General features: G+C 38.7%; 1 protein-coding gene across 4 annotated transcripts in view; it reads left to right on the forward strand.

The window, feature by feature from the left end:
- The window catches only part of myof (myoferlin), a 90,268-nt gene that overhangs the window by 37,718 nt on the left and 31,667 nt on the right, over nt 1-20,883 (forward strand). For all 4 annotated transcript variants that reach the window (XM_036572284.1, XM_036572285.1, XM_036572286.1 and 1 more), the window contains 13 exons: nt 160-337; nt 4,432-4,556; nt 4,658-4,767; nt 9,049-9,241; nt 11,640-11,795; nt 12,486-12,617; nt 12,710-12,873; nt 12,986-13,100; nt 14,617-14,719; nt 14,877-15,016; nt 17,802-17,972; nt 18,076-18,175; nt 18,396-18,473. In XM_036572284.1, the coding sequence (XP_036428177.1) occupies nt 160-337; nt 4,432-4,556; nt 4,658-4,767; nt 9,049-9,241; nt 11,640-11,795; nt 12,486-12,617; nt 12,710-12,873; nt 12,986-13,100; nt 14,617-14,719; nt 14,877-15,016; nt 17,802-17,972; nt 18,076-18,175; nt 18,396-18,473 (1,765 nt within the window). The remainder of the gene's footprint in view (nt 1-159; nt 338-4,431; nt 4,557-4,657; nt 4,768-9,048; nt 9,242-11,639; nt 11,796-12,485; nt 12,618-12,709; nt 12,874-12,985; nt 13,101-14,616; nt 14,720-14,876; nt 15,017-17,801; nt 17,973-18,075; nt 18,176-18,395; nt 18,474-20,883) is intronic.

The following is a 20,883-nucleotide window of genomic DNA, read 5'->3' on the forward strand; positions in this document are numbered from 1 at the left end:
CAGTCATATGTAAATGTGTTTATAGTTGGGGCATCACAGCAAATTGTTTTATATTTAAAAGCCAAGGAAAATCTATAAGTGCTTTTTTAAGCATGTGTTCTCATGTTCTTCTTGACATTTTGTTTTGCATGTCGTTCCTTTCTGTTTGTCTCAATACAGAAATACCAGCGCAAGAGGAAGTACTGTCTGTGTGCTGTGTTCCACAGCGCCTCTATGATAAAGGAGCCCGGTGAGCCCATTCAGTTTGAAGTTAGTATCGGGAATTATGGCAACAAACTGGACTCCACGTGTAAGCCTCTGGCTTCAACCACACAGTACAGCTATGCTGTGTTCGATGGTGAGGCCCCAAAAGGCCAGATGTTAAAAAAGTGCACTGACAGTATGCTTTGGGATCAGACTGGTTTCTGACTAAAACTTTCTCAACTTAACTTTATTTATATATTACCTTATTGAAAGTCAAGTATTAAAAGTCAGTCTTTCTTGGTTGTTCACTTCACGTTGTTTGAATGTTTAAATAAGACATCTGAGTAAAATATATTCGCTGTTGCGCAAAGAGCCTTCAATCTTCATTTTTGAGTTTTTTACTTTTTTGCATAATTTGAAAACTCCATTTGCATTGTGATAAAATGTCACGGTGAAAAGATTAAAAATTAAAAATTACTTGGAAATAAAACTTGTATGCTACATTGTAACAAGTACATGTTGTACATGTAACCTTGTTACAACTTTCATTAGAAGTTAATAATGTTTTTCCTTCTCCTGTTACGAGTTACAGTTTTTGTTCAGTTTACAAAGTTTCATTCCGATAGAAGTGTTGTGTATAAAAAGCTAAAATGTAAGATTGAAGGGGCATTCCAGCATAAAACTGGAGTTTAATATGTTATTTGTCATGATATTCCACAGCACAATGTTAAATTATATCTTTTGGCCTAATCTGGGTTGACTGAATTAACAATTTTGAATTGTTTTCATGTTTTTGTCCATCAGGGTTTTCTCACTACAATACCCAGCCTGCATTAAACAAACACATCATACATTCGTTAAGAATCCCTGTGGTGCCAACCGATCCCAACATCTAGCCCAGCCACTTGTCTATAGGAGAATTAATAATAAATTAGCATTAGTGGAACTTACCCTGGGTTGTCGAAAGAAATCATAAAGAGGATAGGGATGTTACCTTTAATTCAGGGCAAAATGTTTGCCCTTTCAGCTGTAAAAAGAAGTCAAAATGAAGCCTTCCTATCAGTGTTTTTCCAAAGGTCCTCCCACCTTCATCAGAAGGGTTTTTTTTCTAGCATGGAGTCTACAACCACACCGCTGTAGAAGGCAACTAAGCGTGTGTACCACAGATGTAGCAATGGCTACATTTTTCATTGTGGCCAGAGAGTCCCTTTAAGAAATATAAGAATTTTGATGGAATAAAAATCAAAGAACAATTAATGTATTAGGTACACTATGTCCAAAATGAAAAATGGTAACATGTAACGTGACACAACAATAGTCCCAAGGGTGAGCTTTTCCGGTTTAAAGACTAAGAAAACCCCCTTATGATGTTTCTTGAAGATGGGAGGAACTTTTGAAAAACTGCAGGCTGTTTGGAGTGTGTATGTGTAACGTTTGAGGCATGGAGGCGGGATGCAAATGCGAGTCTTTATTGAAATGAGAGTCCATAACGAAAACAAAACAAAACCAAACTACAAGCGCTACAAGCAAACAAGAGACAAGATTACATTCACAATGCAAGACGAAGACTGAACAAACACAGGGGTATAAATACACAGAGGGGAAATGAGACACACCTGGGACTAATGAGGGGCGGAGCTACAAACAGGTGGAACAGATAACAAGGGGGCAGGACCAGGGAGGAGACACAGAGCAACAACAAAAGCACATGGTACAAGAAAACAAAAGACACATGGCTACAACAGAGGGGAAGAAACAGACACTCAGAGGGAGAAAAGAAGGAATCCGTGACAGAACCCCCCTCCTAACGCGCAGCTCCCGAGGCGCGAAAAACGAAAGCTATCCAAAGTGGGAGCCGGGTAGGAGGAGGGACCGGGAGAACATAAAGAAGAAACTATACAGGGGACAGGACACCAGACCGGGGAGTACACAGGAAATTGGATAGGGGAATGGACAGGAAACTCCTGAAATGACAAGACACGAGAATGGACAGTAGACTGAACATGGGACTGGACCGGTGATGAGATAAAGGACGAGACAGATGAGACATGAGCAGAAAGAGACGGAACAAAGGGCTGGACAAGAGATGGAACACGCAACTGGATAGGACCAGACAGTGATGAGACTGGAAACCAAAGTGGAGTGAGAACAGGAGACGGAGTTAACATAGACATGGGAACAGGAACAGACATGGTTACTGGAACAGGGACAGAAATATGGACAGGAATGGGTACAATAAGACCAAACACAGAAACACTGATTGAGATGGGTACAGATATATACATGGTTATAGGGACAAAAACAAAACTATGGACTAGAGACTTGGGGGACAACACAGAATTAAGTTCATGCAGGCGAAGGAACTGGGTGGCAGACTGAGCAGGGAACTGGAAAGTCGGCACTGAAGCAGGACACTGGAAGGCCGTCACTGGACGCTGAAAGATTGGCATAGGAGGGGGTCGCTGGGAGGTTGGCGGCGGAGCATAATGCTGAGAGGCCGGCACCGAACCAGGACAGGAAATGAGAAAAGGAGTGGCCCAGGGTGCAGGAGCAGAAACTGTGGCATCCCGGGGTGCAGGAGCAGGAGTGGCCCAGGGAGCAGGAACTGGGACTGGTGACGCTGAGGCCATGGGCAGGTCTGGGGATGTAGAGGCTACCAGCAGGTCAGGGAACTCGGAAGCAACGTCCTCGGCAGCAGGCTGGGCCGCAGCGACGTCCTCGGAGGCAGGCGGGCCTGCTGCGACGTCCTCGGCGGCAGGCTGGGCCGCAGCGACGTCCTCGGAGGCAGGCGGGCCTGCTGCGACGTCCTCGGCGGCAGGCTGGGCCGCAGCGACGTCCTCGGAGGCAGGCGGGCCTGCTGCGACGTCCTCGGAGGCAGGCGGGCCTGCTGCGACGTCCTCGGAGGCAGGCGCCCCTGCAGCGACGTCCTCGGAGGCAGGCGGCCCTGCAGCGACGTCCTCGGAAGCAGGCGGCCCTGCTGTGACGTCCATGGCTGAGGCTGGCGGGCCTGCTGTGACGTCCATGGCTGAGGCTTTCTCCTTACTAGGGAGCAACAGCTGAAGCCGACAGAGCAGATGGTAGCTCTCCTGAAGTCTGACCTCATTTTCCTTGATAAGGTCCTGCAAACTCGCTGCTTCCCTGTGTGGTCTTGCATTCTGTAACGTTTGAGGCATGGAGGCGGGATGCAAATGCGAGTCTTTATTGAAATGAGAGTCCATAACGAAAACAAAACAAAACCAAACTACAAGCGCTACAAGCAAACAAGAGACAAGATTACATTCACAATGCAAGACGAAGACTGAACAAACACAGGGGTATAAATACACAGAGGGGAAATGAGACACACCAGGGACTAATGAGGGGCGGAGCTACAAGCAGGTGGAACAGATAACAAGGGGGCAGGACCAGGGAGGAGACACAGAGCAACAACAAAAGCACATGGTACAAGAAAACAAAAGACACATGGCTACAACAGAGGGGAAGAAACAGACACTCAGAGGGAGAAAAGAAGGAATCCGTGACAGTATGCCTGAGGCTGGCTGTTTGATTTTTTTTCTTTTCGTGCTAGCTGGCAAATGCAAAAGGAAACCACATAGCTAATGTTACCCCTAAAAACCCAGTTTCATGTCTATATTTATTATCGTCTGCTTTTCTTTATGAATGGTTGTTTGATGATTAGCATGATGCATGCTGGGTATTGTAGTGATACACAAAAGGTGTTTGTCAGGTTTTTATTCTAACCAAGGTACTGAGACAGTATTGGTTCGCATTGTAAATGACCTCAGGCTAAGTGTTGATGCACAAAATCCTTCTATTCTGATTTTATTAGATCTTAGTGCAGCTCTCTTTCTCTTTAACTTAAAACTCTATGTCTCATGGTATTTTTCTTTTAATTTGATCTGTCATTTTCTTATATGATTCTAAATTAATACTTATAATTTCTTGTATTACTGTTTAACTTTATCATCTGTCTCTAAAGCACTTTGAGCTGCCACCGGCATGAAAAAATAATTATTAATATTATTATTAGGAAAGGGATAAAAAATTGTGCATTCTGTCAAACCGATAAAGCTGACAAATGAGGAGTTCCCCCTGAAACGGTGGGTTATTTTAAAGATGGGCTAAAAAGAAATGTTTTCAGCCTATGTTCAGTAATTGTGACTGTATCAGAATTTCAAACATTAATTGGTAGATTGTTCCGGTTCTGAATGCATATGTCTTTAGTGACTCTTCAGTTTGCTGTTATAGGTAATCACTACTACTACTTGCCCTGGGCTAACACGAAGCCTGTTGTAGCCATTATGTCATTTTGGGAGGATATCAGTCATCGCCTAGACTCCGTTAACATCATTATCTACATTGCAAACCGTTTGGTAAGCCTAACGCCTGTTGGATATATAAATAACTTCATTCTCTCTGCATAAAGCTGCAATTTAATTTAAACCATGTTGTATATCCTGGTCACTATTTTCAGCAAGCCAACATCACTGAGTTGAAGACTGCAGTGCAGGCTAAAGCGCCAGACACAGCAGTGGTAGAAATTTGGCATAAGCTTATTGGCCAGCTGATAGAGGACATTAGCAGGTAAGCTTATTTTAATTTCACTCATTTGTTTGAGTTTATTACACTTTTGTGGTAGCAGAGTTGAAAATGTAAGGGTGATTTAACCTGGATTGCAGAAAGATGAAGGTTTGTCATGGTATCAGTGCAATGCTTTGTGAATGTTACGAAATGATCCAATGTATCATAATCTCAAGCTACATTAGAAATTGTTTCCTGTTGTGGAACTTGTGCAGTATGTATAGTACTATACAAAAATCAGAGACCACCTTTTTGTTCATCTATTTTCCAACCAAAATGGCCATTAAATACAAATCATTCTCTGTCAGGAAAAAAGCAAAAATATATATGTACTGAAAAATTGTCCAGAAGTCTATAACACTGAGTATAATCATATAATAATATAACTGATTACAATTTATTTTGAGGGTCTCTTGTAGATTACCTGCAGATACTAATATTATTAACAAGCTTTCTATTGCCTAGTTGATTATGAACATTAGTGTAAGCAACAACATTATGGTTAGGGTGAGATTTAATCGAATTTAACACATTCGGATTCAAGCTATAAATCCCTAACTAAATACCAAATTAACCTTTTTGACACATATCATATTATATATATATATATATATATATATATATATATATATATATATATATATATAGTATGCAAGGATATAGTATACAACCCCAATTCCAAAAAAGTTGGTACGCTGTGTAAAATGTAAATAAATCTAAATAAAAACAAAATGCAATTATTTGCAAATCTCATAGACCCATGTTTTATTCACAGTCCATGCTGTTGTGATGGATGCAGTATCTGGTTTAGTATTGTCTTGCTGAAATATGCAAGGCCTTCCCTGAAAGAGACATTGTGTGGATGTTAGCATATGTTGTTCTAAAACCTCCATTTACTGTTCAGCATTGATAGTGCCTTTCCAGGTGTGTAAGCTGCCCATGCCATAGACACAAATGCAACCCCATACCATCAGAGATGCAGGCTTTTGAACTGCGCGCTGATAACAAGCTGGATCGTCCCTCTCCTCTTGAGTCCGCAAGACACAGTTTTCCATTTTGCCTCAGTCCATTTTATATGAGCTTTGGCGCAGAGAAGACATTTTTGGATCAGGTTGACATGTACCTTCTTCTGTACATAATACAGCTTTAACTTGCATTTGTGGATTGCATGGTGAATTGTGTTCACAGACAATGATTTCTGGAAGTGTTCCTGAGACCATGCAATGATTTCCAGTACAGAATCGTACCAGGTTTTAATGCAGTGCTGCCTGAGGGCCTGAAGATCATGAGCATCCAATATTGGCCATTGGCCTTGTTCCTTGTGTACAGGGATTTCTCCAGATTCTCTAAATCTCTAGATGATATTATGTACTGTAGATGGTGGGATATCCAAAGTCAACTTTACATTGAGTAACATTTTTCTGAAATTATTCCATAATTTGCAGATGCAGGTTTTTGCAGATCGGTGAACCTCTGCCCATCTTTTCATCTGAAAGACTCTGCCTCTCTAAAATGCTCTTTTTATACCCAGTCATGTGAGTTTGTTGCAAATTGCTCCTCCAGCTGTTTTTTATTAGTATCACGTACTTTTCCAGCCTTTTATTGCCCTGTCCGAACTTTTTTGAGATGCGTTGCTGCTATAAATTTACATTTATTTACATTTTACACAGCATCCCAACTTTTTTGAAATTGGGGTTGTATAATATGTACATATTATTCTCTCAAATAACACACATAAATTGTTTTTTTCAGGCTATTTTGGCTACTGCACATGCACAGAATTGGGCAAAAATGACCTTGCAAAGGTCGTGATAGCCGAATACTAAATACACTGTCCTAAATGTAGCAATTTATGCAGTAACATACTCCATTATGTTTTTTTTAAATATAATTCTCCTGTTAAAATGTTTCATAAAAAAATTCACATTTAAATGAAGTGAACTTTAACAGTGCTCAGTAACACTGAGATTAATAACTGATTATCACATTCATTTATCAGTCTACTCAGGCTTTAGCAAGAACTTCAGTGTTTGTAAAGTCGTTAACTGAGTTCCTCTTTAGGGTTTGTCTAATGAGCATGTTTATGCCATGCACTGCCATTAAAATAGTTAAAATCAAGCACTGATGGTGTTTCATTTGAAGACTGTATGGTTTTTATGTAGTGGGTGAGTATTCTAGAAGAATTCTCCTAAACATGTAAAAGATTACTGTATTCAGAATACACCCATCACAAAACATAACCTGGACTGAATACAGATACTTAATTTTTGTATTGTGAATGTGTACTCAGTACTTGTATTCTGTTACATCTCAACCCTGCACACGCACGTATCTCCACATCTAGGGGGAGCTTTTCCCGTTTGCAGCTTCTCCTGCAAGCTGATTAGTTTTTTATTGAAGGGCGGGATTTCTCCATAAACCAGTGTCATGTTGAGTGTTCTGAGCTTTCCCATTCATTTTCCAACTAGTGACCCATCTCCTAATTCATGTTTCTGGTATAATATCAAATCTAACAGTATTTAATTTGTCCACGCTTTACTTTTGTGCCCCTGCTGCTACTTAATCTGTTCCATCCTTCAAATTTTAAAACCAACCAACAAGTTACTACTGATTCCTTTCTCATGTGCATCTAAAATGTCTAAAGGTCACTATATGGCCAAAAGTATGTGGACTCCTGACCACCACACTTGTATGGACTTGTTGGACACACTCTGTTCAGGTCACTGGAGTTCCTCCACACCAAACTTGTCAAACCATGTCTTTATGGACCTTGTTTTGTACGCAGGGGCACATTCATGCTGGAACACGAAAAGACCTTCCTCAAACTGTTGCACAAATTTGAAAGCATGTAACTGTCTTATAGGTCTGTCTAGCATTAACATTAACATTAACTGGAACTAAGGGCCTGAGCCCAAACCCTGAAAAGCAGCCCCCACTCATTATCCCAGTACTTAAACAGTACTTAACAGTACTTAAAGTTTTCATCTTTGAGAGAGAGGAGGAAATTAAGCTCCACTCTTGCCTCAGATCTGAAAAAATTCACAGGTGTTTCTGTCCATCCTTCCCCCGTGAGAAGACAACTCATCACTGTGGGCCTAAAAGGAGGTGTAGCTGCCAAGAAGACCTTACTGAGAAAAGGAAATAGACAAAAAAGTAGAAAACCTTTGCACTAGAACACAGAAACTAAACACCTGAGATGAGGCTTAATGGTTTCCACACTGATGAGACTGAATTGGAGATCTCTGAAAGTAAGAGAAGGCTCTATGTACACCACCCAAGCAATGAAAGACTCTTCGGAACATGTCTACCACCATCAGTCAAGCATGGTGCAGGATCAGTTTGGGGATGTATAACAACATCTGGAGTTGATGATTTGTTTTCATCAAGTACAAACAAATAGTATTTTTTTACTGGATGTAGTAAATAGCAATCACACAGTGCCCTCTGGAAAATATGTGACTGGGAAGAAATTCAAGAAACGCGAGATACCAACACACTGTTGAGAAGATCAAGACGTATTTATTGGGCAAAGAAGTAGTTGCTTATCTCAGACCATCCCTGAATGTGTCTGGAATGACTTGGATTGTGAGGAACAGAAAATGCAACCAACTTCTAAGACTGAACTTTGGAGGTGTGAAAAAATGTCCCTAAAGATTTCTTTGAAAAACTGAAAGCAAGTCTTCTGAAAAGAATGGAAGCTGTAATAACGGCAAAGTGTGGACACACAGAATAATGAAAAAATAGATATTACCTCTAGTTGTCAAGGCTTCTGTTTAATTTTCTGTGAAATATGTTTTCTGCTTTTTTTCTTGACTCTGAAAAATGAATAATTTGTTCTTAACAGCTATTTTGACTGAAAATTAAATGAAAGAGTGATCTATGACTTCTGCACTGTGCAATATGTATTATGTTAATTATAAACAATAATAACAATATTATTTATCATTATTACATATTAAGTAGTATGTCCATGTTGTAGTGTTGAATACTCAGTGATAAAATACACTTACATATACAGAGGTATTGTACCTTAAAACTAGCATTTATTTGTCGTTTATTTAGGCAGTGTTTTATAGCGCCATTTGTATTAGCCAGCTGGTGAAAAAAAAATTTAACTCCACTCTAAAGTGTATTTTTTCAAAAGTTCCTCCCACCTTCAAGATGCATCATCAGAAGGAGTTTTTCCTAGGATTCAAACCATTTTTTCTCTTTTACACCATAGTAAAATGTGATATTCCAGTAAATAGTTGCCTGTTTTTATATTTTGTAAAACTCTCCCTTCAGTTATAGATTGCCGGAGCTAGAGACCAAGCCAAATCTTACAGCGCTGGACATCCAGATCAAGAAGCTGCGGGACAAAGCACTGAAGAGCATTCGGGGTGCAGCTGAGAACTTGCTCCAGGATGGCGCTAACCTTAAAGAGGACATGGCCGTCATCGATGGCTGGCTGGACAAACTCAAGCAACTGGCTGAGGAGGTTATTAATTACATCTCTTATAGAACTTTTTCTTTACATCTTTTATATTTTTACTTCTCACCATTCTGCTATACAGTTATATACAAAAGTGTGGGTACCCTTGGTCAAATGACATGATTTGTTGATTTTTTTTTTTGTGAAAAAAGTACACATCATTTGCAGAGGACACACTTCTGCACATGTTAATGCACAACTACAGTTTCTTTACTGGAAAAAAACATTAAACTTAAACTGTGGGCTGCACATTTCATATATTTTTTCTAATACGTTAAACTCTGCAAATAAAAAGAAATTGTGCACTAAATTTGCAGAAAAATTTGACCAGCATTGTTCTGAAACTTCTGCATATGCATCAGCCAGTATCTCCATCCATATCATATATGGCCCAAAAAGATTAAACCAATCAGTGATTATTTATTTATTTGTTTGTTTATTGACTAAATGCATTACAGTTTATATTGGACCAAAGAACAATTCATTTTTTTTGGAACAAAACCTTGTTCTCCATTGTTCTCCATTTTTTGTCATTGTTGTTTTTTTTTTAAAAAAATGTCACTTTTCATTTACACTGTGTCAACATTTAATGATAAACAGAGCAATGGAAATGTTCCAAAATTACTTACAATACAATCGTTCCCTTCACTTACATTGAAAGTTTTTTTGTTTCTTCTGTAAAGTTACTTATTTGGAGAGGTTTTACAGCGAGTATATATTTCTATAGAAATATATAAGAATTATTAATATTAATAGTTCCTTAAATCAGCACTACATACTCTGTAACATGGGTATTCAGCTAAAGGTCCAGTGACATTAAATTTCTTCGTTTGAACGTAAGTGCCACAAGAGAATGTTGACATTCAACTAATGAAATAAAATAAGACATATCAAATATGTTTTGATAAACTGTTTGGCTATTGTATGTACAAAAGAAAGAAAAAAAATCTGAAAAAAAAAAATCAGAATATTTGTCCACAGAAGCATTTTCATAAGGTAAAAAATTAAATGTCATCATTCAAGTCTCAGACCAGAAATAGTAACTGAAATTTAAAATCTATGAAAATATGTGGAATTATTCACTTTCTAGAGATTAAACAACATGCTTGAGTTTCCTGTCATTTCAATGCTATATTTCAATAAGACCACCCGAAACTATTATTTCAGTTTGCAGAAAAAAACAAGAAATTCCATGATTAAAGCCAACTGTGATTATCTTAGACAATAGAAAACTGAAGCTAGATGCTGCCCCTCCGGTATAAACCAGCTCATATTTGCCACACACCACTGGCACTGCCACATGAACAATCAGATACATGCCAGACATATATATATATATATATATATATATATATATATATATATATATATATATATATATATATATATATATAGTCATTCATTTATTTTTTGAAAAATGTTATAACCGCCACCGGATAACAGTAATCAAGAAAAATGCCATCTCTCCAGGGGTAAACACAACCTCCACACACCCAAACCTAACTTCCATAAACATAAACTCAAAAAAGGAAATAAAATACAGATGAGTTCCCTAAATCCCTGCCTAACCAAAACCAGGGGAAAAGACAACAAACAAAATGGCACTTATTTCCAGCAGTGGTGACAAGTAGTGGTGTTACACTTGATACTGAAGCTTTGGAGTATGTGTCAGAAAACCGACTAACTTTGCTTTAAAGCAATGCATCGATGCTTGGTTTGTGTTTCAAAAACTCACGTGACCACTGCTATCCAGAGCTTTGTTCAGCCCACAGCCACGTGACTACTTCAGAAACATTCAACAGAAACCAGCCAGTGCTGTTTGTGTTTTTAACCATCAGGTGTCTTTAATGTGCAGTGGTTTTAAAAGCTTTGAGTAACGAACCTTTTTTTAGATACAATATAAAGGAAAGCTTCACTGTTTCAGAAAGTACAAACACATTACCATGTTAACACAGCATGTCTTTCTGTAACAACTTTGCAACAACAGTATGTTGCAAAGCATAATCAAAGCGTGCACAGGGCACAAAAGGACACACTTTTCCTGCTTCTCTCATAGTTTAATCCTCAAGAGATGCTTCACTTACAGCACACAGCACCACCAGCCTTGAAAGAGCTCCACTTATGGACAGGGAGGACAGACTGATACACCTGCAGGAGAGAACAGGGCAATCCATAGAACAATAACAAAAAGAAAGGAATCAAGGAGACCAGTAAAACCTGTAAAAAAGGTTTTGCTTCAGTCTTTTTGCCTGTGCTGCATATTCAGCTTGCTGTTCCAATTTTACATTACACTGTATGTGGTAATGCATAAATGTGGACTAGACTGTTTTCTTTTTTTGTATAATCATACACGTTATTCGTATTCATATCCCACATCTCTTCGGTTCTATGTGTGTGTCCACAGCCCCAGAACAGCATGCCTGATGTCATTATCTGGATGTTGAGAGGAGAGAAGAGGTTGGCCTACTGCCATGTGCCAGCACATCAGGTTCTGTATTCATCCTACAGCGAGCAGGCCTGTGGGCAGTACTGTGGAAAAACTCAGACCATCTTTCTGCAGGTATTATTTTCATTATATATATTCAATATTGCCGAAGTCAGATCTTTGTAAAGGTTTTTATTTCTTATTTATGTAAATATTGACAAATAATTTGTAAGAGATCTGAAAAAGTAAATACATAAACAGGAAAAAGTTTGAGACTTTTAAGGCTACAAGTTATCACACACTGAATCTGTTTTCAACTCTGTTTTTGTCTGATGTGATGTAGCCCATAGTCGGCTGTAGTAGTCTTTCTATGCCTTCTTTTTTGGATTAAACAGATAGGAAACTCTGAGCAAAACATACAACGCTGGCTCTTCACTGCTATCTGGTGGAGCATAGAGTTCTGACATCTCTTGGTTTTTAAAATTTGGGAATATTGGAGTGGAGCTAGCATATCAAAAATCCTAATTTACAATTTTTTTTTTACTTTAAAAATTCTGATTCATCCCTACTGTTAGTACATTACAGTGAGATTGATTAGAACAAGACTACTATTACTGAGGGAGCTCTGGGTTCAAGTAATTTGAAATTATTACGTATCGGACTTGTAAAAAGTGTTGTGCGACATGATAATGGTTCACAGATCCACTCATCAGTAATCAATTAAATTACAGTTTAAGTAGTTTCAAAGTAATTCTGTCCAGGTAAAATGAATCCAGCTTGTATGGGCTGTAATGTTTCTGTGTGGTTAACTGTGTTTTCACACAGTACCCCATGGACAAACACAGCGGTTCCAAAATTCCTGCCCAAATCCGGGTGAATATGTGGCTGGGATTATCAGCACTTGAACAGAAGTTCAATGCCTTTGCTGAGGGAACATTCAGCGTTTATACAGAACTGGTAAATTCCTTTTTGTAAATTTTTTAACACTTATATTAGCCAGAAATGACGTGTAACGAATTGGAAAAGACCCGTTATTCTCTTCTTGACAGTATGAGAACCAGGCAAAAGTGCTGGGGAAGTGGGGCACCACAGGTCTTTTGAATCACCCTAAATTCTCTGATGTGACTGGCAAAGTGAAGCTGAAGCAGGAGTATTTCATCCCCCCTAGTGGCTGGCAGTGGGAAGGAGACTGGGTGGTGGATCCAGAAAAAAAGTAAGTAGGTTTTCTTTATTTGAAGTGTACAAACCTATGGTATAAACCTATGAATAGCGACCATTGTCCTGACTACAGTTGTACTGTGCTCTGTCTGTGTGGTGGGGGTTAGTTTGTTAACAGAGGCTGATGCGGGACACAGCGAGTTTTTGGACGAAGTGTATGAGAATCAGATTCGTTTTCCTGGAGGAGAGTGGAAGGATGCCCCAGAGCCTTATACAGATGTGGTGAGAATATATGCATCACTATAAACTTGCCACAGATTCTAGTGTAACAGTATGTGAACCTGCTGTATATGGCCATTGGTTTTCAACCTGTGGACCGTGGCCTCCCTAGTGGGCCTTGTAGGTACTGCTAGAAGGCTGTTGGCTGTCAGTGTTTTTTTGTTTATTATAATATATACATTTAACCAAATGTAATTTTAAATATGACAAATTTTGTTGTGATAATTATTTGTAAAAACACAATATGTTATTTAGAGGTTGGCAATATGCCCAAATAATTATGTCACAATACTTTAAGACAATACCATACAATAAGACAATATCATACACAATATTCATCACAATATTAAGTTTTTCTAAAATTTAATAAGTGCCGCATGTAGAAGTACTTTAATAAGAAAATTATTAATAATAATAATAAACTTACAACAACAAATACCATCTGTGCTGCGCTAAATTTAATTAAACAGGCCCATATTATGCTTACTTTGTAATGAACTGTAAAGTACTGACGATATCCACAGTATGCTCAGAAAAGCGTACCGTGACCAAATTTATCATGATTGCAATAAAACATTGCCATTTTGACCACACCTAATTTTATTTATGTCAAGCTCATTGATTGGTCTGACAAAACGGTAGCTAGTAATGTTATTTTCAGTCCAAGTCAATGGAAAAGTTAAACTTTTTCTATTATATGGAATTCATTCTTCACAGATAAATGGTGAAAATCAGTCTTTCAAACAATAGATTCTAAGGCTTAGCCATGTGCAAGTGAAGTGGCCACTGTGGTGGTTGTTTGTGTGGGGCACTAGATGCAAAAGGTTTGGAACCCCAGGTATAAGCAGTCACTTAAGCCCTCAAACCAAAAGAGGCTCCACCAGTATGTAGTTTTTAAGTATCAAAGGGGCGCTCAGGCTAATGAAAATTGAACCATTGCTACATCTGTTGTAAAAGTTTCTGCTCTGCTCCTACAGTGGTACTGCAATCTCTAGAGTCTCTAGAGTACAATTTTTTTGGTTTAAGGATTAGGAAACCCACCTTCTGGTGATGCATCTTGAAGGTGGAAGAAAGTGGGGTGGGTACTTTTTGTTTTTTTTTCCCTAGCTGGCTAATGAATGCAGAAGGAAGCCAGATATCTATGGATGCCGAATAGCACATCTGTATTTATTATTCTCTACATCAATGGCTACACTAGCATTCAGGATTTTGTTATTGTACTGGAGGGTACTCCCAATGATTGTATAATGTACAGCATAACGCATGCTGGGTATTGTAGTAAGAGAACATTGCTCAATGATACACAAAAAAGATACAAAATTGTGAATTCTGTCACACTGATGAGGCTAAGGCGTGTGATGCTGCGCTACAGAATACTGCATAACCTGTCAAATGACTTTAAATTGTTAAAATTAAATTGTTAAATACCGAAATTGTCCTGTTGTGCTGTAAAGAAACTATCAATTAAATAAGAAGTTATTTCAGGGATCATAATTATTATACCTACTGGTTCTTGCAGAATGGAGAAAAAGCCCGTCGACCAGAAGAGTTTGAGTGCCCTCCTGGATGGCAATGGGTGGATGAGTGGACCTTTGATGACAAACGTGCTGTGGATGAGCGAGGTTGGCTTCCTTATGTCCGAAGTAACAACGAAGATGTAGAATAAATAGGAAAAGCAGTAGTATGCTGCTGATTGTTGCTGATTTCTCTTCATAATCTGACTGGGCAGACATAATTTTTTATGTGAATGGATTAATAACTGTGAATATTTGAATCAAGGTTGGGAGTATGGTGTCACCATTCCTCCTGATGATAAGCCTAAGTCATGGGTGGCAGCTGAGAAGATGTACCATGTCCACCGTCGCAAGAGAAGGATCCGAAGGCGCAAAAAGGTGGCTGGTGGCAGTGCAGCCACTGAGGTATTGTTAATCAAATAGTTAATTGCATTAATTTGTTTTATTAAAAATTCAAATTCAAACAGCAATCAGCCCAAACACTTCTTAGAAACATCTGTACACTTGCTTAGTCATGCAATCATCCAACCAATCATGTAGCAGCAGTCCAAAGTATAATATCATACAGCACAGGTCAAAAACTTTCGATAATGTCACATCAAACATCTAAGTTACTTTGATCGTGGCATGTCTGATGGTGCTAGACAGGGTGGTTGAGTGTAGAGGTCTGTGCTGGACTGTTTGTTTTTAGTCCCGGACCCACAAGATTTCATCCTGCGCCCGCCCGCTCCCACAGGAAATCAGAATCATTTGTCCCGCTCCCGCCCACAACAGCAATGTTTTGGCCTGCTCCCACCCCCACAGTTTCATTGAGGCGAACTGACATCCAATATCTAACATACATACACACACACACACATTTTCTAAACTACTTATCCTTCTGGGTCACAGGGATATTACACCAAGAACAGGAATCTGGGGGAGGGGTATTAGTATTAGAATGGTGTTCCTAATAAAGTTGAGATCAAATATGTATAATGTATAGCTAAGGACCATAGAAGCAACCATATTTATCTTTCTTTATAGATACTAGGATGTTGTACAGTTTCAAAAATCATGCGTTTTAATTTAGGTATACAGTTTGCACAGTTTCAAAAGTTATTTATTAGAAACACTAGCTTCAAAGCTCCAGTGCAAAATAAAGCACACCAAACATGTCTTGCCTGATTGATATGTTTAGTGAGGGAGGAAACTGTGTCAATTAGATTTGCCACTGAACCATTTGATTTCAGGTGATCTGTTCAAATACACCCTGCAACCTCGAAGGATTATGGGAGGCAAATCCAGCCAAAAAAGAAATTAAAATTAAAACAATAAAATGTAAATGCAAACCTCTTTTTGCCATTTCTTTTTCCAAACATTTGTGCAAATATCCTGCCAAAATTGAAAAAGAAATGAAATACCTACATTTGCAATTTCATTTTTCACATAAGCATGAGTAGTTTGTGACAAAAATAAGAATAAATAAAAAAATAAAAATATTTTTTTTCTTATAAATAAAAAAATAAATGTATTTGTCATTTCATTTTAGTCGTTATTCTGGTATTTCATGGCCATATCTAAAATGAAAAAGCTAATAGAGAAAAGAAAATCCACGCTTCACTTTGGCTTTGGCTTTTCTTCATGACATGCAGAATACATGTCAAAACAAATCAAAATGCAATTACATTCCTACGTTTATGTTCTTATTTCTTTTTCGTAGCAAAAGGCTGCATATCTGACAAAATTAAACTGAAAATGCAAAATGGATAAATCAACAGCAAAGTGACAGTTTGTGATTCAGGTTTCGGCGTGGACGCGCTTTAAGTGTCAGAATGAAAAGGCAAATGCAAACGAACATCGACGCCACCTGCTGGAGATTTACTTTTCATTTGCCAGTTTTCAAACTGACCAACATGAAAATATATGTTAATTAGCACTAGGCGGGGCTACAGGGTACTTTTAGTACATCCTCAGACCTCCGCATCAGAATGGCATCATTCCTCAAGCTAAACGACTTCGAGTCTCGAGAAAAACCATCATGTCTCAGATCAGGTGAAACTGAACATCAGACCAAATGCTGTCAGACCAAATGGCCTCAGAAAAAAACTGTGAAAATGTTATACTGGCATTTAAATCGAGAATACACAATAGTTTTCTAAGTTATACAAACCAGTATATGCTGGGACTTCTCTCATTAGCTAGAAGTTTCACAGCAAGGAGTTGTCCTCTGACACTGTACGCCAGCGGCGCTGGATAAGAAAGATGGCAGGCTTGCGTTTGGTCTGATACCTTTTCTCTGAGGCCATTTGGTCTGATGTTCAGTTTCACCAGATCTGAGACATGACGGTTTTTCTCGAGACTCGAAGTCTTTTAGTCCAAGGAATGATGCCGTTCTGATGCGGAGGTCTGAGGATGTCCTAAAATGTACCCTGTAGCCCCGCCTAGTGCTAATCAACATATATTTCCATGTTGGTCAGTCTGAAAACGAAAAAGCAAATTGGCAAATAAAAAGTAAATCTGCAGCAGGTGGCGTTGATGTTCGTTTGCATTTGCCTTTTCATTCTGACACTTAAAGCGCATCCATGCTGAAAATTTAATCACAAACTGTCACTTTGCTGTTGATTTATCCATTTTGCATTTTCAGTTTAATTTTGTCAGATATGCAGCCTATTGCTATGAAAAAGAAATAAGAACGTGAACATTGCATTTGATTTTAGTTTTGAAACGTATTCTGCATTTCATGAATAAAAGCCAAAGTGAAGCTTGGATTTTCTTTTCTCTATAAGCTTTTTCATTTTAGATATGGCCATGAAATACCAGAATAACGACTAAAATGAAATGACAAATAGCCGTATTAAATTTATTTTCGTTATTGTCACAAATTACTCTTTCTTATGTGAAAAATGAAATTGCAAATGTTGGTATTTCATTTCGTGTTCAATTTTGGCAGGATATTTGCACAAATGTTTGGAAAAAGAAATGGCTTTTGCCATGGTTTGCATTTACATTTTATCGTTTCAATTTTAATTTCTTTTTTGCTGGATTTGCCTCCCATAGAAGGATAAGCTGTTTAGAAACTTTGTGTGTGTCTGTGTGTGTGTGTGTGTGTGTGTGTGTGTTTAAATAGAGGTTTATTCTTGTGAGTAGTCAGTTCATCAACTTGTCAATTGTTTGTGTTTCACTCCACTTTTGTTCATATTATTGCTAGAGGAAAGATGCAGGAGATCCAGAGGGCTGGGAGTTTTCTTCTCTAATTAGCTGGAAGTTTCACAGCAAGGAGCGGTCCTCTGACACTGTACGCCGGCGGCGCTGGAGAAGAAAGATGGCACCTTCTGATCGAGTCGGTGCTTCAGCCATCTTTAAACTGGAGGGTGCGCTGGTGAGCTCTCAACTTACAGTACATCCAATGTAGGCTTCTCTCAGCACTCATAGAAAGAACAGATTTTAGAAGATATGTTTTTTAATCTTTATTTACTTTACAGGGAATTGATGTGGAAGCAAAGGGGGATGACAAAGGATCAAAATCAGATGCCACTAACTTATTTGGAGCCAGTACACCCAATGTGTCATGTACCTTTGACCGTAAGTAACAGAAGCAGTTATTCTTAGAGTTTGTTTTCCAAAAATCTGGATACAAGTATCATAAATACTTTCCCTGGAAAATCTACATTTCCAAGGTTATACTGTACCAGCCATTAGAGTAGTAGTTTTTGTGCTGTGTCAACTGCAAGGTGTGTTTCTTATTCCTTTCATGCATTTCTCAAGAAATTAATTAAGGTTGAACCTGTTTTTATGTTTGCAGGATGTTATGACTACCACCTTCGGGTCTATGTTTACCAGGCCAGAAACTTGACTGCCTTGGACAGAGACAGTTTCTCAGGTGAGTGAACTACTACCCAACTAGTATTGTGGAGCTAGACATGATCTCATACTGAGAATACACATCAGGGACAACCGTGGTAAATATTTTTAGACTGTATGTGTATTGAAACATAAACCTATTAAGGTGCGAAAAATTGTAAAATAGTGTTAAGATTTCTTAACCAATCCACCTCTTCATGAAGGAGGAGCGCAAAGTAGGGGTGATGGTGCATTGGTCAACATTGTCTGATGGACAACAGGTCTGCCATTAGCTCCAGGTTATCATTAGGGATGTATCAGTAATGATCATGGTATTGGGTACTGGCATGATAACGCGCTTATTTACTTGTACTTGACCTCATAAAAATGCTCCAATACTAATATCTGACACCGGCTGATACCTTGTGATGTAAACCTAGTGTATACTGCCATGCTAATGAACAAACAACTCAAGCTAGCTGTGAAAGAGGCTCTACTCACACAGAGAAATGTTACTGACACCATAGCAGTTGGACACAAAGGTCACTTTAGGCATTCTGCCTTGGCATATACCTCCCAGAAATACACTGTGCAATTTTATCCCTTTTTTAAACGCACAAAATCACAATCACAACTAAGTACCAATACAGGTGGAGATAAGTAGGCTAGAAAAAGTCTGTGTATCCCAACTTTAATGTGTTTGCCTGAATAGAATTGTGAGGTATAAACATTAATACATTGATTTTTTGAAAACTGTTTTTGTAAAATAGGCTGTAGAGAGACTGTATTTTCCTACTGTCTTAGAGATTGTATTGTCCTACACCTCCTGGTTTAGCTTCAGGGCACAGTGCAAAGCTGCTCAGTTTCTCAGCGTGTTTGCTCATCACTCATGTGCACGGAGTGTTATTTTGAATGAAAACATTGTTCGTAGACAGAGCTGTCTGTGGGGGCTGTTTCATGTAGCATGGACAGTGCATTTTTGTACAGAGTAAGTATAGTATGTATAGTAGGGGTGCGGGAAAAACTCGATTCTTAGATGCATCGCGATGCAGACGTGAATGGTTCTGAATTGATTCACAAATGTCAAAAATCGATTTTCTAAATATTTAATTTATAACGCAATGTTGACGGAATGCAAAAGGCGGAACTTGGAAGTGCGGAAGTGCAGCACCCGGACAGTCTGTGGCGGCACATAACAAAAACACAAGTGGAAGAGCGAGAAATCCGACCGGCACCCTCTGCTTTAAAGCCAGGTTAGATCAGGAGTCACAACCCAAATGTTAACATTTTGTCCTTTCAACAAAAATCAAACCACCTTGGGAGCCGCAACATTTAATGTCCAGTATGTCTCAGTGTGTGCTGATGTTCTAGTATAGGCTAAACAATATAAACGAAAACACAGATTTACTTCAGTCTGCTTTAAGCTTTAGCTATAGCCGCTTTCCTCTCATCTCCGCCAGAAAACTTTTCCTCAGAAGTAGATCAGTTTCTTGTAAAATGTCTCTCAACGACTGTTTTACGAGGCTGAAGTCACTTCTTATTCTCCAGCTTCTTGTTCTTTTACCCGTTCCACCTTAAATTCTAACTGAGGCGCCGAATGTAAATGCGGCACCATTTAAGGTGGAACGGGAGAATTCAAAAGAGAAGCTGACTTCAGCTTCGCCACTTTTTAGTGTGTGACAGTCTCTCATTGCAGATTTAACGTACCAGGAAACCAACTGCGCTGCTTATAAATGCAAATAACGCATCGCTGCTATGTGACCTGCAGTCTGTACGCCAGTTCTCAGTTGTTGCGAAACAGGGCTTTTGCGCAATGTTGCACACGTCCCGTCTCAGGGATACTTTACTGACGCAGCGATCCCCCCAGTTTCTACAACGAGACCAAAACCGAAGTTATAAAATCACTAAAGAAAACGGGTAGAATAGCTGTAACGTGTGCTGCGTGGACATCCGCTGCCACTGGATCTTATTTCACCGTAACTGTGCATTTTATCGCAGATGAGTAGCAGCAGCTTCTCATGCTCCAAACAAGAGCACTGAATGAGAGCCTTCTAGTTCACTTACCACATCCCTTCCATTTGTTTTATTAATAAAAGATATTGGAAGTAAATTCATGATGGATCATTACAAATACTTTGCTTTAAAAGTTCCAAGTCACTTTAAATAACAATAACACTGAGTCACTTAGTCACTTTAAAATGTATATTGTCTCTATATTCTGTGTATATTTTGTGTATATTTAATATATTTCAGTTGGTTTTTCTAGTATTTTTATTTTCACTTATTTACTTTCTGTAGAGTGATTACCTGAGCCTCACCACAAGCATTTCAATGCATAAATGTCGTGTGACGTGACGTGTTGTGCAAATGACAAATAAACTTGAAACTTGAACTCGAAACTTGAGCTCACACAATGAGAAAATATAAATACTATATAGAAAAAAAAGATG

Source organism: Colossoma macropomum, unplaced genomic scaffold (assembly GCF_904425465.1).
Source record: "Colossoma macropomum unplaced genomic scaffold, Colossoma_macropomum, whole genome shotgun sequence".
Classification (NCBI taxonomy): Eukaryota; Metazoa; Chordata; class Actinopteri; order Characiformes; family Serrasalmidae; genus Colossoma; species Colossoma macropomum.